Below are 24,043 nucleotides of genomic sequence, written 5' to 3' on the forward strand. Positions count from 1 at the left end.
GCAGGGAGAGGAAGAGGGAGTAGAGCAGGGAGAGGAAGAGAGAGTAGAGCAGGGAGAGGAAGAGGGAGTAGAGCAGGGAGAGGAAGAGAGAGTAGAGCAGGGAGAGGAAGAGGGAGTAGAGCAGGGAGAGGAAGAGAGAGTAGAGCAGGGAGAGGAAGAGGGAGTAGAGCAGGGAGAGGAAGAGGGAGTAGAGCAGGGAGAGGAAGAGGGAGTAGAGCAGGGAGAGGAAGAGAGAGTAGAGCAGGGAGAGGAAGAGGGAGTAGAACAGGGAGAGGAAGAGGGAGTAGAGCAGGGAGAGGAAGAGAGAGTAGAACAGGGAGAGGAAGAGGGAGTAGAGCAGGGAGAGGAAGAGGGAGTAGAGCAGGGAGAGGAAGAGAGAGTAGAGCAGGGAGAGGAAGAGAGAGTAGAACAGGGAGAGGAAGAGAGAGTAGAGCAGGGAGAGGAAGAGAGAGTAGAGCAGGGAGAGGAAGAGGGAGTAGAGCAGGGAGAGGAAGAGGGAGTAGAGCAGGGAGAGGAAGAGAGAGTAGAACAGGGAGAGGAAGAGAGAGTAGAGCAGGGAGAGGAAGAGGGAGAGGAAGAGGGAGTAGAGCAGGGAGAGGAAGAGGGAGTAGAGCAGGGAGAGGAAGAGGGAGAGGAAGAGGGAGTAGAACAGGGAGAGGAAGAGGGAGTAGAGCAGGGAGAGGAAGAGGGAGAGGAAGAGGGAGAGAACAGGGAGAGGAAGAGGGAGTAGAGCAGGGAGAGGAAGAGGGAGTAGAGCAGGGAGAGGAAGAGAGAGTAGAGCAGGGAGAGGAAGAGGGAGTAGAGCAGGGAGAGGAAGAGGGAGTAGAGCAGGGAGAGGAAGAGGGAGTAGAGCAGGGACAGGAAGAGAGAGTAGAGCAGGGAGAGGAAGAGGGAGAGGAAGAGGGAGTAGAACAGGGAGAAGAGCAGGGAGAGGAAGAGGGAGTAGAGCAGGGAGAGGAAGAGGGAGAGAGCAGGGACAGGAAGAGAGAGTAGAGCAGGGAGAGGAAGAGGGAGTAGAACAGGGAGAGGAAGAGGGAGTAGAACAGGGAGAGGAAGAGGGAGTAGAACAGGGAAGAGCAGGGAGAGGAAGAGGGAGTAGAACAGGGAGAGGAAGAGGGAGTAGAGCAGGGAGAGGAAGAGGGAGTAGAACAGGGAGAGGAAGAGGGAGTAGAACAGGGAGAGGAAGAGGGAGAAGAGCAGGGAGAGGAAGAGGGAGTAGTGTTTGTCCGTCTGTACAGAATACACCTTTTACTCTCCTTCAATAATTCCTACTGTGTGTGTGTGTGTGTGTGTGTGTGTGTGTGTGTGTTTGTGGTGTGCACTCATGCATATGAGTGTCTGCGAGTATGTTTACTTGGCTGTTCTCTGTGTTTTAGCAAGGAAGTAGAAGATGGGAGACAGGGGACTTAGGGTTGTGGGTTAGAGTGAGGGGTTAGAGTTAGAGTGGGGGTTAGAGTGAGGGGTTAGGGGTTAGAGTGAGGGGTTAGGGGTGAGGGTGAGGGTTAGGGGTTAGAGTGAGGGGTTAGAGTGAGGGGTTAGAGTTAGAGTGAGGGGTTAGGGGTTAGAGTGAGGGGTTAGAGTGAGGGGTTAGAGTGAGGGGTTAGAGTTAGGGGTTAGAGTTTAGGGAGGGGTTAGAGTTAGAGGAGGGTTAGAGTGAGGGGTTAGGGGTTAGAGTGAGGGGTTAGAGTGAGGGGTTAGGGGTTAGAGGGTTAGAGTGAGGGGTTAGAGTGAGGGGTTAGAGTGAGGGGTTAGAGTTAGGGTTGTGGGTTAGAGTTAGGGTTGTGGGTTAGAGTTAGGGTTGTGGGTTAGGGTTGTGGGTTAGAGTTAGAGTTAGGGTTGTGGGTTATGGTTGTGGGTTGTAGGTTAGAGTTAGTGTTAGGGTTGTGGGTTAGTGTTAGGGTTGTGGGTTACAGTTAGGGTTGTGGGTTAGGGTTGTGTGGGTTACAGTTAGGTGGGTTAGTTTAGGGTTGTGGGTTAGGGTTGTTACAGTTAGGGTTGTGGGTTAGAGTTAGTGTTAGGGTTGTGGGTTAGTGTTAGGGTTGTGGGTTAGTGTTAGGGTTGTGGGTTAGGGTTGTGGGTTAGAGTTAGAGTTAGGGTTGTGGGTTAGTGTTGTGGGTTAGTGTTGTGGGTTAGGGTTGTGGGTTAGAGTTAGAGTTAGGGTTGTGGGTTAGTGTTAGGGTTGTGGGCTAGGGTTGTGGGTTAGAGTCAGAGTTGTGGGTTAGTGTTAGGGTTGTGGGTTAGAGTTAGGATTGTGGGTTAGTGTTAGGGTTGTGGGTTAGAGTTAGGGTTGTGTGCTAGAGTTTTAGTTGGGCTTTTGGTTTGGGTTGTGGGTTAGGGTTGTGGGTTAGAGTTAGCGTTGTGGGTTAGTTTTAGTTAGGCTTTCGGTTTGGTTTGTGGGTTAGGGTTGTGCGTTAGAGTTTTAGTTAGGCTTTTGGTTTGGGTTGTGGGTTAGAGTTAGAATTAGCTTTGTGGGTTAGTGTTAGGGTTGTGGGTTAGAGTTAAGGTTGTGGGTTAGGGTTGTGGGTTAGAGTTAGGGTTGTTTGTAAGGGATGTTGTTTATAGTTAGGTTTGTGGGTTAGAGTTAGAGTTAGGGTTGTGAGTTAGAGTTAGAGTTAGGGTTTTGGGTTAGCGTTAGAGTTAGGGTTGTGGGTTTGAGTAAGGGTTATAGGTTAGAGTTAGAGTTAGGGTTGTAGTTAGAGTTAGGGTTGTGGGTTAGAGTTAGGGTTGTGGGTTAGAGTTAGGGTTGTGGGTTAGAGTTAGGGTTGTGGGTTAGAGTTGTGGGTTAGGGTTAGAGTTAGGGTTCTAGTTAGAGTTGTGGGTTAGAGTTAGGGTTAGGGTTGTGGGTTAGAGTTAGGGTTGTAGTTAGAGTTAGGGTTGTGGGTTAGAGTTAGGGTTGTGGGTTAGAGTTAAGATTGTGGGTTAGAGTTAGGGTTATGGGGTAGTGTTAGGGTTGTGGGTTAGAGTTGTGGGTTAGGGTTGTGGGTTGTGGGTTAGAGTAAGGGTTGTGAGTTAGAGTTAGGGTTAGGGTTGTGGGTTATGGGTTATGGGTTAGAGTTAGGGTTGTGGGTTAGAGTTAGGGTTAGGGTTGTGGGTTAGAGTTAGGGTTAGGGTTGTGGGTTAGAGTTAGGGTTGTGTGCTAGATTTAGGGTTCTGGGTTAGAGTTAGGGTTGGGTTAGAGTTAGGGGTTTGGTTAGGGTTGTGTGTTAGAGTTGTGGGTTAGAGGTAGGGTTGTGGGTTAGAGTTAGGGTTGTGGGTTAGAGGTAGGGTTGTGGGTTAGAGTTAGGGTTGTGGGTTAGAGTTATGGTTGTGGGTTAGAGTTAGGGTTAGGGTTGTGGTTAGGTTTAGGATTGTGGGTTAGAGTTAGGTTTAGGGTTGTGTGCTAGAGTTTTAGTTGGGCTTTTGGTTTGGGTTGTGGGTTAGGGTTGTGGGTTAGAGTTAGCGTTGTGGGTTAGAGTTTTAGGGCTTTTGGTTTGGGTTGTGGGTTAGGGTTGTGGGTTAGAGTTTTAGTTAGGCTTTTGGTTTGGGTTGTGGGTTAGATTTAGAGTTAGGTTGTTTAGTGTTAGGGTTGTGGGTTAGAGTTAAGGTTGTTTAGTTTTAGGGTTGTGGGTTAGAGTTAGGGTTGTTTGTAAGGGATGTTGTTTATAGTTAGGTTTGTGGGTTAGAGTTAGAGTTAGGGTTGTGAGTTAGAGTTAGAGTTAGGGTTGTAGTTAGAGTTAGGGTTGCGGGTTAGAGTTAGGGTTAGGGTTGTGGGTTAGAGTTAGGGTTGTGGGTTAGAGTTAGGGTTGTGGGTTAGGGTTGTGGGTTACAGTTAGGGTTGTGGGTTAGAGTTAGTGTTAGGGTTGTGGGTTAGTGTTAGGGTTGTGGGTTAGTGTTAGGGTTGTGGGTTAGGGTTGTGGGTTAGAGTTAGAGTTAGGGTTGTGGGTTAGTGTTGTGGGTTAGTGTTGTGGGTTAGGGTTGTGGGTTAGAGTTAGAGTTAGGTTGTGGGTTAGTGTTAGGTTAGGGTTGTGGGTTAGAGTTTGTGGGTTAGGTTAGGGTTGTGGGTTAGAGTTAGGATTGTGGGTTAGTGTTAGGGTTGTGGGTTAGGTTAGGGTTGTGTGCTAGAGTTTTAGTTGGGCTTTTGGTTTGGGTTGTGGGGGTTGTGGGTTAGGGCGTTGTGGGTTAGTTTTAGTTAGGCTTTCGTTTGGTTTGGGGTTAGGGTTGTGCGTTAGTTTTAGTTAGGCTTTTGGTTTGGGTTGTGGGTTAGAGTTAGAATTAGCTTTGTGGGTTAGTGTTAGGGTTGTGGGTTAGAGTTAAGGTTGTGGGTTAGGGTTGTGGGTTAGAGTTAGGGTTGTTTGTAAGGGATGTTGTTTATAGTTAGGTTTGTGGGTTAGAGTTAGAGTTAGGGTTGTGAGTTAGAGTTAGAGTTAGGGTTTTGGGTTAGCGTTAGAGTTAGGGTTGTGGGTTTGAGTAAGGGTTATAGGTTAGAGTTAGAGTTAGGGTTGTAGTTAGTTAGGGTTGTGGGTTAGAGTTAGGGTTGTGGGTTAGAGTTAGGGTTGTGGGTTAGAGTTAGGGTTGTGGGTTAGAGTTGTGGGTTAGGGTTAGTTAGGGTTCTAGTTAGAGTTGTGGGTTAGAGTTAGGGTTAGGGTTGTGGGTTAGAGTTAGGGTTGTAGTTAGAGTTAGGGTTGTGGGTTAGAGTTAGGGTTGTGGGTTAGAGTTAAGATTGTGGGTTAGAGTTAGGGTTATGTAGTGTTAGGGTTGTGGGTTAGAGTTGTGGGTTAGGGTTGTGGGTTGTGGGTTAGAGTAAGGGTTGTGAGTTAGAGTTAGGGTTAGGGTTGTGGGTTATGGGTTATGGGTTAGAGTTAGGGTTGTGGGTTAGAGTTAGGGTTAGGGTTGTGGTTAGAGTTAGGGTTAGGGTTGTGGGTTAGAGTTAGGGTTGTGTGCTAGATTTAGGGTTCTGGGTTAGAGTTAGGGTTGTGGGTTAGAGTTTTAGTTAGGGGTTTGGTTAGGGTTGTGTGTTAGAGTTGTGGGTTAGAGGTAGGGTTGTGGGTTAGAGTTAGGGTTGTGGGTTAGAGGTAGGGTTGTGGGTTAGAGTTAGGGTTGTGGGTTAGAGTTATGGTTGTGGGTTAGAGTTAGAGTTAGGGTTGTGGTTAGGTTTAGGATTGTGGGTTAGAGTTAGGTTTAGGGTTGTGTGCTAGAGTTTTAGTTGGGCTTTTGGTTTGGGTTGTGGGTTAGGGTTGTGGGTTAGAGTTAGCGTTGTGGGTTAGAGTTTTAGTTAGGCTTTTGGTTTGGGTTGTGGGTTAGGGTTGTGGGTTAGAGTTTTAGTTAGGCTTTTGGTTTGGGTTGTGGGTTAGATTTAGAGTTAGCGTTGTGGGTTAGTGTTAGGGTTGTGGGTTAGAGTTAAGGTTGTGGGTTAGTTTTAGGGTTGTGGGTTAGAGTTAGGGTTGTTTGTAAGGGATGTTGTTTATAGTTAGGTTTGTGGGTTAGAGTTAGAGTTAGGGTTGTGAGTTAGAGTTAGAGTTAGGGTTGTAGTTAGAGTTAGGGTTGCGGGTTAGAGTTAGGGTTAGGGTTGTGGGTTAGAGTTAGGGTTGTGGGTTAGAGTTAGGGTTGTGGGTTAGAGTTAGGGTAGTGGGTTAGAGTTATGGTTGTGGGTTAGAGTTAGAGTTAGGGTTGTAGTTAGAGTTATGGGTTGTGGGTTAGAGTTAGGGTTAGTTAGAGTTAGGGTTGTAGTTAGAGTTAGGGTTGTTGGTTAGAGTTAGGGTTGTGGGTTAGAGTTAGGATTGTGGGTTAGAGGTAGGGTTATGGGGTAGTGTTAGGGTTGTGGGTTAGAGTTGTGGGTTCGGGTTGTGGATTGTTTGTTAGAGTAAGGGTTGTGGGTTAGAGTTAGAGTTAGGGTTGTGGGTTAGAGTTAGGGTTAGGGTTGTGGGTTATAGGTTAGAGCTAGGGTTGTGGGTTAGAGTTAGGGTTAGGGTTGTGGGTTAGAGTTAGGGTTGTGGGTTAGAGTTAGGGTTAGGGTTGTGGGTTAGAGTTAGGGTTGTGGGTTAGAGTTAGGGTTAGGGTTGTGGGTTAGAGTTAGGGTAAGGGTTGTGGGTTATGGGTTAGAGTTAGGGTTGTGGGTTAGAGTTAGGGTTAGGGTTGTGGGTTAGAGTTAGGGTAAGGGTTGTGGGTTATGGGTTAGAGTTAGGGTTGTGGGTTAGAGTTAGGGTTAGGGTTGTGGGTTAGAGTTAGGGTAAGGGTTGTGGGTTATGGGTTAGAGTTAGGGTTGTGGGTTAGAGTTAGGGTTAGGGTTGTGGGTTATGGGTTAGAGTTAGGGTTAGGGTTGTGGGTTAGAGTTAGGGTTGTGGGTTAGAGTTAGGGTTAGGGTTGTGGGTTAGAGTTAGGGTAAGGGTTGTGGGTCTTATAGTGTGTGTTGTTATCAGGGTGTTTGCGAGAAGGTCATTTTGTGTGTGTGTGTGTGTGTGTGTGTGTGTGTGTGTGTGTGTGTGTGTGTGGCACTTAGCGATAGTTTCACTCTCAGGAAGTACCCTGCTCTCAGCCAGTCAACACACACACACACACACACACACACACACACACATACACACACACACACACACACACACACTCACTCACACTCACACTCAATCCAAACAGTGTAAACTCCAATGTAAATAAACATTCCACACGGCCAGCTACTGATGATACCATCATACTACCACCATCACCCCAGGGACCACCCACCCCCTCTAACTGCCCTCCTCTCCCCAATACAACCTACCCCCTCTAACTACCCTCCTGTCCCCAATACAACCTACCTCCTCTAGCTGCCCTCCTGTCCCCAATACAACCTACCTCCTCTAACTACCCTCCTGTCCCCAATACAACCTACCCCCTCTAGCTGCCCTCCTGTCCCCAATACAATCTACCTCCTCTAACTACCCTCCTGTCCCCAATACAACCTACCCGTTTAACTACCCTCCTGTCCCCAATACAACCAACCTGTCTAACTACCCTCCTCTAACTTCCCCCTCTAACTACCCTTCTCTCCATCCCCAATACAACCTACCCTTTCTAACTACTCTTGCTCTTACTGTCCTCCTCTAACTACCCCCTCTCTCTACCCTCCTGGCCCCAATACAACCTACCCATCTAACTACCCCTTCTCTAACTGCCCTCATCTAACTACCCTTCCTCTAACTGCCCTCCTGTCCCCAATACAACCTACCCCCTCTAACTACCCTCCTCTCCATCCCCAAAACTACCTACCCTCTAACTACCCCCTCTAACCACCCTCTAACTACCCCCTCTAACTACCCTCTAACTACAACCCTCTAACTACCCCCTCTAACTGCCCTCTAACTACCACCCTCTAACTACCCTCTAACTACCACCCTCTCACTACCCCCTCCAACTACCCTCTAACTGCCCCCTCTAACCACCCCCTCTAACCACCCTCTAACCACCCCCTCTAACTACCCTCTAATCCCCCTCCGCCACCCTCTATCCACCCCCTTCTAACCACCCCCTCTAACCACCCCCTCTAAACACCCTCTAACTACCACCCTCTAACTACCCTCTAACTACCACCCTCTCACTACCCCCTCCAACTACCCTCTAACTGCCCCCTCTAACCACCCCCTCTAACCACCCTCTAACTACCCCCTCTAACTACCCTCTAATCCCCCTCCGCCACCCTCTATCCACCCCCTTCTAACCACCCCCCTAACCACCCCCTCTAACCACCCCCTCTAAACACCCTCTAACTATCACCCTCTAACTACCCCCTCTAAACACCCCCTCTAACCACCCCCTCTAGCCACCCCCTCTAATCACCCTCTAACTACCCTCCTCTGCCACCCTCTAACTACCCCCTAGCTACCCCCTCTAACCACCCTCTGACTACCCCCTCTAACCACCCTCTAACTACCCCCTCTAACCACCCTCTAACTACCATCTAACTACCCCTCTCTAACCACCCCCTCTAACCACCCCCTCTAGCCACCCCCTTCTAATCACCCTCTAACTACCCTCCTCTGCCACCCTCTAACTAATCCCTAGCTACCCCCTCTAACCACCCTCTGACTACCCCCTCTAACTACCCCCTCTAACCACCCCCTCTAACCACCCCCTCTAGCCACCCCCTCTAATCACCCTCTAACTACCCTCCTCTGCCACCCTCTAACTACCCCCTAGCTACCCCCTCTAACCACCCTCTGACTACCCCCTCTAACCACCCCCTCTAACTACCCCCTCTAACCACCCTCTAACTACCATCTAACTACCCCCTCTAATCACTCTCCTCTCCTCTACTCTCTAATCTACTCTCCTCTACTCTCTAATCTACTCTCCTACCTTGTCCTATCAATTTCCTTGTTCCTGCCCCCCTCTTCCTCTCTCTCTCTCTCTCTCTCTCTCTCCCCCTCTCTCTCTCTCTCTCTCTCTCTCTCTCTCTCTCTCTCTCTCTCTCTCTCTCTCTCTCTTCTCTCTCCTCTCTCTCTCTCTCTCTCTCTCTCTCTCTCTCTCTCTCTCTCTCCTCTCTCTCTCACTCTCTCTCAATTCAATTCAAAGGGCTTTAATGGTATGGGAAACATATGTTTACATTGCCAAAGCAAGTGAAATAGAAAATAAACAAAAGTGAAACAAACAATACAAAATTCACTGTAAACAAAAGTTCCAAAAGAATAAAGCTATTTGAAATGTCTATATACAGTGTTGTTATGATGTGGAAATAGTCAAAGTACAAAAGGGAAAATAAATAAACATAAATATGGGTTGTATTTACAATGGTGTTTGTTTCACTGTTCTTCACTATATACACACATGCTCTCTCTCTTTCTTCCCCTCTCTCTCTCTCTCTCTCTCTCTCTCTCTCTCTCTCTCTCTCTCTCTCTCTCTCTCATGTCATGTCATGTCCTGTTCCAGTAGGACATCTGGGTGTGTTAGGGTTAGAGTTAGGGTAACCCTCTCCCGCCCAGACACAGTGTTTCTAAAGCCAGCCCTCTGCTAGGGAGGAGGCACCACCGCTGTTCAGAAGAACAGACATAGAGAGATTAAGTTCAGATAGTTTGGGACAGCAAAGAGAGCACATAGACAGAAAGAGAGAGGGATTTACAGACAGAGAGACAGGAAGAGACCCTGAGACAGACAGAAAGAGAGAGGGATTTACAGACAGAGAGACAGGAAGAGACCCTGAGACAGACAGAAAGAGAGAGGGATTTACAGACAGAGAGACAGGAAGAGACCCTGAGACAGACAGAAAGACTGACTGACAGACAGTCAGATCGAAATAGAGAGAGTTAGTTTGGGGTGTTAACCTGCTCTTATATTTAACCTCTGACCCTGATGATGTCATTGGGCTGTGGACTAAGCTACCTGTTCTCTCAGCCCCCCTCCTTACAGCTGGGGGGGTGTTCGCTCCGCGGCAACGTGGGGAGTGTGTGTGTGCGGCCGGACGGTGTGTGTGGCCGTGAGGAGCTGACCAGACTAGAGCTGGTCCAGAGACTGGCTAAGGACGGCTGCAGACTGCTGCAGAACCAGAACTATAGAGTACCAGACCACCGCAACCCCACTGTGAGTACACACACACACAAACACACACACACACACACACACACACACACACACACACACACACTAGGTTTGGTGGTATCCAGATGTTCATTCCTTCATACGGTTCCTGTACCATACCGGGGTATACGATGCACACAAGGGGCGCTATTTATTTCCAAACGTAAAAAATACAAATATATATATTTTTTTGTTTACTCACAATCAAATTTAGGCATCAGGGGTCTTTATCCAGGTTCATTGTCTCCGCTGTAACCAAGAAGCTTGATCTTGCTAGCCAGCTATTAAGTTAGGAAACCAAATGTATAACTGGAGGTCTTATCTGGAGGTCATTTAGAGATCATTTATCTGGAGATCATTTAGAGATCATTTATCTGGAGGTCATTTATCTGGAGGTCATTTATCTGGCGGTCATTTATCTGGAGATCATTTAGAGATCATTTATCTGGAGATCATTTAGAGATCATTTATCTGGAGGTCATTTATCTGGAGGTCATTTATCTGGAGGTCATTTATCTGGAGATCATTTAGAGATCACTTATCTGGAGATCATTTAGAGATCATTTATCTGGAGATCATTTATCTGGAGATCATTTAGAGATCATTTATCTGGAGATCATTTAGAGATCATTTATCTGGAGATCATTTAGAGATCATTTATCTGGAGGTCATTTATCTGGAGGTTATTTATCTGGAGGTTATTTATCTGGAGATCATTTAGAGATCATTTATCTGGAGGTCATTTATCTGGAGGTCATTTATCTGGAGATCATTTATCTGGAGGTCATTTATCTGGAGGTCATTTATCTGGAGGTCATTTATCTGGAGGTTATTTATCTGGAGGTTATTTATCTGGAGGTCATTTATCTGGAGGTCATTTATCTGGAGATCATTTATCTGGAGGTCATTTATCTGGAGGTCATTTATCTGGAACATTTCAGATCAGGAGTTACAAGCGCTCGGTGGCTTGAGTATGTTAATGTAGTTTTTTGTGGAGAAAAGAAAATTGACTGTCCAGCTCGATTAGTTTGACACCCAGGTCTTAGATAGTTAACATCACTCACACATGCCTTGATTAGAGTCTGATATCATCTGATGTGACATCACTCACACATGCCTTGATTAGAGTCTGATATCATCTGTTGTGACATCACTCACACATATCTTAATTAGAGACTGATGGTGTCTGATGTGACATCACTCACACATACCTTAATTAGAGGCTGATGGTGTCTGATATGACATCACTCACACATACCTTAATTAGAGGCTGCTGGTGTCTGATATGACATCACTCACACATCACTTAATTAGAGACTGATGGTGTCTGATATGACATCACTCACACATATCTTAATTAGAGACTGATGGTGTCTGATATGACATCACTCACACATACCTTAATTAGAGGCTGATGGTGTCTGATATGACATCACTCACACATATCTTAATTAGAGAATGATGGTGTCTGATATGACATCACTCACACATACCTTAATTAGAGGCTGATGGTGTCTGATATGACATCACTCACACATATCTTAATTAGAGACTGATGGTGTCTGATATGACATCACTCACACATACCTTAATTAGAGGCTGATGGTGTCTGATATGACATCACTCACACATATCTTAATTAGAGACTGATGGTGTCTGATATGACATCACTCACACATACCTTAATTAGAGGCTGATGGTGTCTGATATGACATCACTCACACATATCTTAATTAGAGAATGATGGTGTCTGATATGACATCACTCACACATACCTTAATTAGAGGCTGGTGGTGTCTGATATGACATCACTCACACATATCTTAATTAGAGACTGATGGTGTCTGATATGACATCACTCACACATACCTTAATTAGAGGCTGATGGTGTCTGATATGACATCACTCACACATACCTTAATTAGAGGCTGCTGGTGTCTGATATGACATCACTCACACATACCTTAATTAGAGGCTGCTGGTGTCTGATATGACATTACTCACACATCACTTAATTAGAGACTGAGGGTGTCTGATATGACATCACTCACACATACCTTAATTAGAGGCTGCTGGTGTCTGATATGACATCACTCACACATCACTTAATTAGAGACTGATGGTGTCTGATATGACATCACTCACACATATCTTAATTAGAGACTGATGGTGTCTGATATGACATCACTCACACATACCTTAATTAGAGGCTGATGGTGTCTGATATGACATCACTCACACATATCTTAATTAGAGAATGATGGTGTCTGATATGACATCACTCACACATACCTTAATTAGAGGCTGATGGTGTCTGATATGACATCACTCACACATATCTTAATTAGAGACTGATGGTGTCTGATATGACATCACTCACACATACCTTAATTAGAGGCTGATGGTGTCTGATATGACATCACTCACACATACCTTAATTAGAGGCTGCTGGTGTCTGATATGACATCACTCACACATACCTTAATTAGAGGCTGCTGGTGTCTGATATGACATTACTCACACATCACTTAATTAGAGACTGAGGGTGTCTGATATGACATCACTCACACATACCTTAATTAGAGGCTGCTGGTGTCTGATATGACATCACTCACACATCACTTAATTAGAGACTGATGGTGTCTGATATGACATCACTCAGCATGGCTAAGTGTTTCATTTCACATTCCTCAACTGTTTACTGTTCACATTTACTACCTGTCTACACCTACTACCTGTCTACACCTACTACCTGTCTACACTTACTACCTGTCTACACTTCCTACCTGTCTACACCTACTACCTGTCTACACCTACTACCTGTCTACACCTACTACCTGTCTACACCTACTACCTGTCTACACTTACTACCTGTCTACACTTACTACCTGTCTACACTTACTACCTGTCTACACTTCCTACCTGTCTACACTTCCTACCTGTCTACACTTACTACCTGTCTACTCTTCCTACCTGTCTACACTTACTACCTGTCTACACCTACTACCTGTCTACACTTACTACCTGTCTACACTTTCTACCTGTCTACACTATACCTGTCTACACTTTCTACCTGTCTACACCTACTACCTGTCTACACTTACTACCTGTCTACTCTTCCTACCGGTCTACACTTACTACCTGTCTACACTTACTACCTGTCTACACTTCCTACCTGTCTACACTTACTACCTGTCTACACTTTCTACCTGTCTACACTGTGTGTGTCTCTGTGTGTGTCTGTGTGTGTGTCTCTGTGTGGCTGTGTGTGTGTGTTTCTGTGTGGCTGTGTGTGTGTCTCTGTGTGGTGTCTGTGTGTGTGTCTCTGTGTCTCTGTGTGGCTGTGTGTGTGTCTCTGTCTGTCTCTGTGTGGCTGTGTGTGTGTCTGTGTGTGTGTATCTGTGTGTCTGTGTGTGTGTGTGTCTCTGTGTGTCTGTGTGTGTGTGTCTCTGTGTGTCTGTGTGTGTGTCTGTGTGTGTGTGTGTCTCTGTGTGTCTGTGTGTGTGTGTCTCTGTGTGTCTGTGTGTGTGTGTGTGTGTGTGTCTGTGTGTGTGTGTCTGTGTGTGTGTGTGTGTGTGTGTGTGTGTGTGTGTGTGTGTGTGTGTGTGTGTGTGTGTGTGTCTCTGTGTGTCTGTTTGTGTGTGTGTGTCTGTGTGTGTGTGTGTGTGTGTGTGTCTCTGTGTGTCTGTGTGTGTCTGTTTGTGTGTGTGTGTGTGTGTGTGTGTGTGTGTGTGTCTGTGTGTGTGTCTGTGTGTCTCTGTGTGTCTGTTTGTGTGTGTGTGTGTGTGTGTGTGTGTGTGTGTCTGTGTGTGTGTGTGTCTCTGTGTGTCTCTGTGTGTCTGTTTGTGTGTGTGTGTGTGTGTGTGTGTGTGTGTGTGTGTGTGTGTCTCTGTGTGTCTGTTTGTGTGTGTGTGTCTGTGTGTGTCTCTGTGTGTCTGTTTGTGTGTGTGTGTGTGTGTGTGTGTGTGTTGTGTGTTGTCTCTGTGTGTCTTCAACTAATTTTCTGTTTCATGTGTGTGTCTGTGTGTGTGTGTGTGTGTGTTCTGTGTGTGTGTGTGTGTGTCTCTGTGTGTCTCTGTGTGTCTGTTTGTGTGTGTGTGTCTGTGTGTGTGTGTGTGTGTGTGTGTGTTCTCTGTGTGTCTCTGTGTGTCTGTTTGTGTGTGTGTGTGTGTTTCTCTGTGTGTCTGTTTGTGTGTGTGTGTGTGTCTGTGTGTCTGTTTGTGTGTGGTGTGGATGGCAGTTCATTTGCCCTTAATGTTTCTCTCAACCATCATTCAACTCATTTTATATTTCATCCCTGCTCATATCTGTATTGTGATAGGTGCTTGGTTCTTGGAAAGGATGTGCAAACCACACACTCTATACACACACACACACACACACACACACACACACACACACACACAAAGATCGGTATAGGAACAGGAAGAGAACAGAGAGTACTTCCTGTAGCTGTTCCATGAGGCCCTCCTTTCCTTTTTGGCCGGACTTTACATCAGTGTTTCACAATGAGTCTCTGTGTCTGAGTGTGTCTGAGTGTGTATGTGTCAGATCAGGTTGTTGTGGTCAGGGATAACCCTAACCCTAACCCTAACCCTAACCCTAACATTAACCCTAACCCTAACATTAACCCTAACCCTAACATTAACCCTAACATTAACCCTAACCCTAACCCTAACATTAACCCTAACATTAACCCTAACCCTAACCCTAACATTAACCCTAACCCTAACATTAACCCTAACCCTAACATTAACCCTAACCCTAACATTAACCCTAACATTAACCCTAACCCTAACCCTAACATTAACCCTAACATTAACCCTAACATTAACCCTTAACCCTAACATTAACCCTAACATTAACCCTTAACTCTAACATTAACCCTAACATTAACCCTAACCCTAACCCTTAACCACTTGGAGTAAATGCCTAACCTTAACCACTTGGAGTAAATGCCTAACCTTAACCACCTCGAAATGTAATGTAAAACATGGATGAACATGTAATTATGACGTGAGACTGTGAGAGCTGGTTGGACTGTATATAAATGTATACAGCTGGTTGGACTGTATATATGTGTATATACAGCTGGTTGGACTGTATATAAATGTATACAGCTGGTTGGACTGTATATATGTGTATACAGCTGGTTGGACTGTATATAAATGTATACAGCTGGTTGGACTGTATATATGTGTATATACAGCTGGTTGGACTGTATATAAATGTGTACAGCTGGTTGGACTGTATATATATGTATACAGCTGGTTGGACTGTATATATGTGTATATACAGCTGGTTGGATTGTATATATGTGTATATACAGCTGGTTGGATTGTATATATGTGTATATACAGCTGGTTGGACTGTATATATGTGTATACAGCTGGTTGGACTGTATATATATGTATACAGCTGGTTGGACTGTATATATGTGTATGTACAGCTGGTTGGACTGTATATATGTGTATATACAGCTGGTTGGACTGTATATAAATGTGTACAGCTGGTTGGACTGTATATAAATGTGTACAGCTGGTTGGACTGTATATATGTGTATGTACAGCTGGTTGGACTGTATATAAATGTGTACAGCTGGTTGGACTGTATATAAATGTGTACAGCTGGTTGGACTGTATATATGTGTATATACAGCTGGTTGGACTGTATATATGTGTATGTACAGCTGGTTGGACTGTATATATGTGTATACAGCTGGTTGGACTGTATATATGTGTATGTACAGCTGGTTGGACTGTATATATGTGTATGTACAGCTGGTTGGGTATATAAATGTGTACAGCTGGTTGGACTGTATATAAATGTGTACAGCTGGTTGGACTGTATATATGTGTATATACAGCTGGTTGGACTGTATATATGTGTATGTACAGCTGGTTGGACTGTATATATGTGTATGTACAGCTGGTTGGACTGTATATATGTGTATGTACAGCTGGTTGGACTGTATATATGTGTATATACAGCTGGTTGGACTGTATATATGTGTATACAGCTGGTTGGACTGTATATATGTGTATATACAGCTGGTTGGACTGTATATATGTGTATACAGCTGGTTGGACTGTATATATGTGTATACAGCTGGTTGGACTGTATATATGTGTATATACAGCTGGTTGGACTGTATATATGTGTATACAGCTGGTTGGACTGTATATATGTGTATATACAGCTGGTTGGACTGTATATATGTGTATATACAGCTGGTTGGACTGTATATATGTGTATATACAGCTGGTTGGACTGTATATATGTGTATACAGCTGGTTGGACTGTATATATGTGTATATACAGCTGGTTGGACTGTATATATGTGTATATACAGCTGGTTGGACTGTATATATGTGTATACAGCTGGTTGGACTGTATATATGTGTATATACAGCTGGTTGGACTGTATATATGTGTATACAGCTGGTTGGACTGTATATATGTGTATGTACAGCTGGTTGGACTGTATATATGTGTATACAGCTGGTTGGACTGTATATATGTGTATGTACAGCTGGTTGGACTGTATATATGTGTATGTACAGCTGGTTGGACTGTATATATGTGTATACAGCTGGTTGGACTGTATATAAGTGATTCCCCTTCCTTTCCTTTCCTCTCTGCCTATATGTCAGCCAGTCTTCTGTTGGAACTCATGTGAAAGACCATATTCTCTAATATACAACATTCTGACCATTCCTTTCAGTCCAGGACATGTTTAAACTCTGTTTTTCTATTTCGTCCCGAGCATACTTTCTCACACTAAATAGATGTTGTCTTGTGGGGCAGTCACTCTCCAGAGAGTGTGTGTTTGTGTGTGTTGTTTTTGGTGTGTGTGTGTGTGTGTGTGTTGTTTTTGGAGTGTGTGTGTGTGTGTTGTTTTTGGAGTGCCTGTAAAGGATAGTGTGTGTTGTTTTTTGGAGAGAGTGTGTTTGTGTTGCCGTTAGATAAACTGTTTATTATCAGGAACATTTTTCCCAGAGTCCTCTAGGGTACTGTTTGGTGAAATTAGGTGTTTTCATAAAGTTGCATAACATCACATCTGATCTGGACCACCACACACACACACACACACACACACACACACACACACACACACACACACAGACACACACACACAGACACACACACACACACAGTCATACACAGTCACACACAGTCACAGACACACACAGTCACACACACACACACAGTCACACACACACACACAATCACACACAGTCACAGACACACACACAGTCACAGTCACACACAGTCACGCACACTGCTCTGGCCAATGAGCACTGGGTCCGGATTGAGGGGCCTCTTAAAGCCCTGTAGAGGTAACTTAGATAACTAGTCAAATTCCTACTATAACCATTCTGTCTCTGTCTTAACTGGTAGACCAAGGAGAGGGCAGGCTACGGCTGGGAGGAGAGAGGACAGGGGAGAGGGCAGGCTACGGCTGGGGAGAGAGGACAGGCTATGGCTGGGAGGAGAGAGGACAGGGGAGAGGGCAGGCTACGGCTGGGGAGAGAGAGGACAGGCTAGGGCTGGGGGAGAGAGGACAGGCTAGGGCTGGGAGGAGAGAGGACAGGCTAGGGCTGGGAGGAGAGAGGACAGGCTAGGGCTGGGAGGAGAGAGGACAGGCTAGGGCTGGGAGGAGAGAGGACAGGCTAGGGCTGGGGGAGAGAGGACAGGCTAGGGCTGGGAGGAGAGAGGACAGGCTAGGGCTGGGAGGAGAGAGGACAGGCTAGGGCTGGGAGGAGAGAGGACAGGCTACGGCTGGGGGAGAGGACAGGCTAGGGCTGGGAGGAGAGAGGACAGGCTAGCGCTGGGAGGAGAGAGGACAGGCTAGGGCTGGGAGGAGAGAGGACAGGCTAGGGCTGGAAGGAGAGAGGACAGGGGAGAGGGCAGGCTACGGCTGGGAGGAGAGAGGACAGGCTACGGCTGGGAGGAGAGAGGACAGGCTATGGCTGGGAGGAGAGAGGACAGGCTACGGCTGGGAGGAGAGAGGACAGGCTACGGCTAGGAGGAGAGAGGACAGGGGAGAGGGTAGGCTTCGGCTGGGAGGAGAGAGGACAGGCTACGGCTGGGGGAGAGAGGACAGGGGAGAGGGCAGGCTACGGCTGGGAGGAGAGAGGACAGGCTACGGCTGGGGGGAGAGAGGACAGGAGAGGGACTGGGGAGATGGCAGGCTACGGCTGGGAGGAGAGAGGACAGGCTACGGCTGGGAGGAGAGAGGACAGGCTACGGCTAGGAGGAGAGAGGACAGGCTACGGCTAGGAGGAGAGAGGACAGGGGAGAGGGCAGGCTTCGGCTGGGAGGAGAGAGGGGACAGGCTTCGGCTGGGGGGAGAGAGGACAGGCTACGGCTGGGGGAGAGAGGACAGGGGTGAGAACAGGCTACGGCTGGGAGGAGAGAGGACAGGTTTCGGCTGGGGGAGAGAGGACAGGCTACGGCTGGGAGGAGAGAGGACAGGGAGGAGAGGGCAGACTACAGCTGGGAGGAGAGAGGACAGGGGGGGAGAGAGGACAGGCTAGGGCTGGGGGAGAGAGGACAGGCTAGGGCTGGGGGAGAGACAGGCTTCGGCTGGGAGGAGAGGGACAGGCTACGGCTGGGAGGAGAGAGGACATGCTATGGCTGGGAGGAGAGAGGACAGGCTATGGCTGGGAGGAGAGAGGACAGGCTACGGCTGGGGGGAGAGAGGACAGGCTACAGCTGGTGGGAGAGAGGACAGAGAAGAGATAAGAGGAGAGAGGACAGGGGAGAGAGGACAGGCTATGGCTGGGGGAGAGAGGACAGGCTATGGCTGGGGGTAGAGAGGACAGGGGAGAGATAAGAGGAGAGAGGACAGGGGAGGGATAAGAGGAGAGAGGAGAGGGGAGGGGGGAGAGAGGACAGGGGAGGGCTAAGAGGAGAGAGGACAGGGAGGGCTGGGGGAGAGAGGACAGGGGAGGGCTAAGAGGAGAGAGGACAGGGGAGGGCTGGGGGAGAGAGGACAGGGAAGAGATAAGAGGAGAGAGGACAGGGGAGAGGGACAGGCTATGGCTGGGGGAGAGAGGACAGGCTTTGGCTGGGGGAGAGAGGACAGGCTACGGCTGGGGGAGAGAGGACAGGGGAGAGATAAGAGGAGAGAGGACAGGGGAGGGCTGGGAGGAGAGAGGACAGGGGAGGGCTAAGAGGAGAGAGGACAGGGGGGAGGGCTATGAGGAGAGAGGACAGGGGAGAGAGGAGAGAGGACAGGCTAGGCTAAGAGGAGAGAGGACAGGCTTTGGCTGGGGGAGAGAGGACAGGCTACGGCTGGGGGAGAGAGGACAGGGGATAGAGATAAGAGGAGAGAGGACAGGGGGGGGCTAAGAGGAGAGAGGACAGGGGAGGGCTAAGAGGAGAGAGGACAGGGAAGGGCTGGGGGAGAGAGGATATGAAGGATAACACCTGGTGAGAGGATCAGATGACATCATCATCTGCGGAGCACCTGGTAAGGGGGCCATTAACACATGAGTCATGAGAAAGCACACACACAGTCTGTGTGTATTGAGTAGTTTTTGTCCTTCTGCGACAGCTGTGTGTGTGTGATTGGTGTGTTTGTAGGGGGTAACCCTGTATCAAATATCAGCCAGTTCTTTTCATCTGCCGCTTTTCATCTCTGTGTGTGTGTGTGTGTGTGTGTGTGTGTGTGTGTGTGTGTGTGTGTGTGTGTGTGTGTGTGTGTGTGTGTGTGTGTGTGTGTGTGTGTGTGTGTCCTTGCTCCAGGCCTTGCAGCAGCAACATCTGTTTGACAAAGATCTTATACTACTATGCTATACTGCTAAACTATACCACCATACTATACCACTATACTACTATAGTTCCAAAATATACCACTATACTATACTACTAAACCATGCCACTATACTACTATACTACACTGCTGTACTATACCACTAAACGATACCGCCATGCTATACTACTATACTGCTAAACCATACCGCTAAACTATACCACCATACTATACTACTATACTACTAAACTATACCACCATACTATACTACTATACTGCTAAACCATACCGCTAAACTATACCACCATACTATACTACTATACTACTAAACTATACCACCATACTATACTACTATACTGCTAAACTATACCGCTATGCTACACCACTATACTATGATACTATACTACTGGACTATACCGCTAAACTATACCACCATACTATACCACTATACTACTAAACTATACCACCATACTATACCACTATACTACTAAACTATGCCGCTAAACTATACCACCATACTATACTACTGAACTATACCACCATACTATACCACTATACTACTGAACTATACCACCATACTATACAACTATACTACTAAACTATACCGCTATACTACACCTCTATACTATGATACTATACTACTGAACTATACCACCATACTATACCACTATACTACTAAACTATGCCGCTAAACTATACCACCATACTATACCACTACACTACTAAACTATACCACCATACTATACTACTAAACTATACCACCATACTATACTACTATACTACTGAACTATGCCGCTATACTATACCACTATACCCTGCTACTATACTACTGAACTGTACCGCTATACTATACCACTATACTATGCTACTATACTACTGAACTATACCGCTATACTATACCACTATACTATGCTACTATACTACTGAACTATACTGCAATACTATACCGCTAAACTATACCACCATACTATACTGCTATACTGCTAAACTATAGCACTATACTTTGCCACTATACTACACTGCTATACAACTAAACTATACCACCATACTATACTACTATACTACTAAACTATACCGCTAAACTATATCACCATACTATACTACTGAACTATACTGCAATACTATACCACTATAATATACAACAAAAATATGCCACTGCACTATAATACTATACCGCTAAACTATACCACCATACTATACTACTATACTACTAAACTATACCGCTCTACTATACCACCATACTATACCACTGAACTATACCACCATACTATACTACTATACTACTAAACTATACCGCTAAACTATACCACTGTACTATACTACTATACTGCTAAACTGTAGCGCTATACTTTACCACTATACTACACTGCTATACCACTAAACTATACCGCTATACTATACAACTAAACTATACTCCTGTACTATTCTACTATACGACCAAACTATACCGCTATACTATACCACTATAATATACAACTAAACTATACCACTAAACTATCCTGCTATACGATACCATTATACTATACAACTCTACTATACCACTATACTGTATAACTACACTATGCCACTATACTACACTATCATACTATGCTACCAAGCTATACCGCTATACTATACAACTAAACTATACCACTATACTATACTATACTACTAGACTATACCGCTATGCTACACCGCTATGCTATGCTACTATACTACTATACTATACCACTGAACTATACCACTATCCTATACCACTATACTACACTACTATGCTACACCACTATACTATCATACTATGCTGCTATACTATACTGCTTTACTGTTCCATACTACTATACCACCAAGCTATACCACTATACTATACAGCTAAACTATACCACCATACTATACTACTATACTGTACCACTATGCTATACTACTATACTGTGCTACTGTACTGTACTACTGAACTATACAACTGTACTGTACTACTATGCTATACTACTAAGTTATACCGCTATACTATACCACTATACTACTATACTATACCACTATGCTATACTATACCACCATACTATACTACTATACTGTACCACTATACTACTATGCTGTACTACTATACTATACCACTATACTATACTACTATACTATACCACTGTACTGTACTACTATACTGTACCACTATACTACTATACTATACTGCTTGACTATACCACTATACTACTAGACTATGCCACTATACTATACCACTGGACTATACCACTATACTATACCGCTATACTATACTACTATACTATACCGCTATACTATACCACTAGACTATACCACTATACTATACTACTAGACTATGCCACAATACTATACTACTATACTGCTAAATTATACTGCTATACTGCTGTACTATACTATACAACTAATACGGTTCAATTATACCTCTATTCTATACTATTAAACTATAACACTATACTAGACTACTCAGCTATGCCACTATTAGCATACTATACTAGCATACTATACTATGCTAATACACGCCTAAACTATACTGCTATACTATACCACTATACTACACCACTAAACTATGGTACTATACCACTATACTATACTGCTAAACTATACCGCAAAGCTATACTTCTATACTATACTACTACACTATACTAATATACTATACTACTACACCATACTACTATACTATACTACTACACCATACTACTATACTATGCTGTCATGCTATACTATTATACTACTAAACTATACCACTATACTATTCCACTGTACTATACTCCTATGCTGCACCGCCATACTACACTACTGGACTATACTACACCGCTATGCTATACCAGTATACCACTGAACTATACCATACTACTAAACTATACTACTATACCATGCTACTATATTATACTGATGTACTATACTACTATACTGTACTGCTATGCTATCCTTCTATACTGCTAAACTACACTATTATACTGTGCTACTGTACTATACTACTATGCTATACTGCTATGCTACGAAACTGTGCCACACTACTAAACTATACTACTATACTATGCTACTATACCATACTACTATACCGCTAAACTACGCTACTTTACTACTATGTTGTACTACTACACTATACTATAGTCTCTTCACAATCCCCAAGTCCAGAACAGACTATGGGAGACGCACAGTACTACATAGAGCCCTGACTTCATGGAACTCCATTCCACAGTACTACATAGAGCCATGACTACATGGAACTCTATTCCACAGTACTACAATCTATATAATACCAATGGACCCTTCTGTCTAGATAATACCAATGGACAATTCTGTCTATACTCTATACAATACCAATGGACCATTCTGTCTATACTCTATATAATACCAATGGACCATTCTGTCTATAATCTATACAATACCAATGGACCATTCTGTCTATACTCTATACAATACCAATGGACCATTCTGTCTATACTCTATATAATACCAATGGACCCATCTGTCTATATAATACCAATGGACCCTTCTGTCTATATAATACCAATGGACCATTCTGTCTATACTCTATACAATACCAATGGACCATTCTTATCACGTCTGTCTCTCTATACCTCTCTCAGGGAGAGGTGGTAGGGAGGGTGTGTCTTAAGGAAAGGGGGCGGGATGTCCTTGTGCTACAGAGAGTGCCATCATCAGTGACATCATCCCCTAATCCCGCCTCATCGCCATCAGGGGGAGGAGCAAGAGAAGAAGATGGGGAGAAGAGGTCAGTATCCTACTTCTCTTTCGCTCTGTCAATCTCAAACTTTTTCTGTGCCTCTCAACCTGTCTTGGTCACTCAACCTGTCTCGGTCACTCTCAACCTGTCTTGGTCACTCTCAACCTGTCTCTGTCACTCTCAACCTGTCTCTGTCACTCTCAACCTGCCTCTGTCGCTCTCAAACTGAGACAGAGGCAGAGAGAGAGTGAGAGAGAGAGAGAGAGAGAGAGAGAGAGAGAGAGAGAGAGAGAGAGAGAGAGAGAGAGAGAGAGAGAGAGAGAGAGAGAAAAACACAGGGAGAGAGACAGAAACGTGGAGAGAGAGACAGACAGGGAGAGAGCGAGAGAGAGAGAGAGAGAAAAACACAGGGAGAGAGACAGAAACGTGGAGAGAGAGACAGACAGGGAGAGAGCGAGAGTGTGAGACAGAGAGCGAGAGACAGAGAGTGTGAGTGAGAGACAGGGAGAGAGAGAGAGACAGAGTGTGAGTGAGAGACAGGGAGAGAGAGAGAGACAGAGAGTGTGAGTGAGAGACAGGGAGAGAGAGAGAGACAGAGAGAGCAACAGAGAGAGAGAGACAGAGACAGGGAGAGAGCGGGCGAGAGAGACAGAGAAAGAGATAATAGTTTTCTTGTCTTGAAAGGAGAAAGCAAGACTGTTTGCTGCCTAGAGGGTGTGTTTGTGCTTTATAAAGGGAGTGTGTGTGTGTATGTATATGTGTGTGTGGGGGGGGCTGTGGGAGTGCCTCTGGTGTTAGGCAGGGAGAGGGAAGGCCTCAGTACATCTCCTTTTGGCAGTCAGGGGTAGCAGGACAGAGCACCCTGGCTGGGCATGTTGTGCTAGGGAGAGGGGGGTCGTCTGGAGGAATTGTAATGGATCAGAGAACTGTCACACTAGTGGAGGCAGAAGATGAAGAGGCTGGTGATGATGATGATGACCATAGTAGTAGTAGTAGTAGTGGTAGTAGTAGTAGTAGTAGTAGTAGTAGTAGTAGTACTGTCCCGACCTTCAACGTCCCTTACCTGCGTTACATTGATGATGAGGATGATGAGGATG

The 24,043-nt window shown here is 45.5% G+C and overlaps 1 protein-coding gene across 3 annotated transcripts in view; it reads left to right on the forward strand.

Moving 5' to 3' along the window:
* LOC112217351 (rap guanine nucleotide exchange factor 5-like) overlaps positions 1-24,043 on the forward strand; it is a 90,422-nt gene that overhangs the window by 38,063 nt on the left and 28,316 nt on the right. For all 3 annotated transcript variants that reach the window (XM_042309841.1, XM_042309843.1, XM_042309842.1), the window contains exons 9-10: positions 9,340-9,525; positions 22,849-22,994. In XM_042309841.1, coding sequence (XP_042165775.1) covers positions 9,340-9,525; positions 22,849-22,994 — 332 coding nt within the window. The remainder of the gene's footprint in view (positions 1-9,339; positions 9,526-22,848; positions 22,995-24,043) is intronic.

Source organism: Oncorhynchus tshawytscha, linkage group LG31, assembly GCF_018296145.1.
Source record: "Oncorhynchus tshawytscha isolate Ot180627B linkage group LG31, Otsh_v2.0, whole genome shotgun sequence".
Classification (NCBI taxonomy): domain Eukaryota; kingdom Metazoa; phylum Chordata; class Actinopteri; order Salmoniformes; family Salmonidae; genus Oncorhynchus; species Oncorhynchus tshawytscha.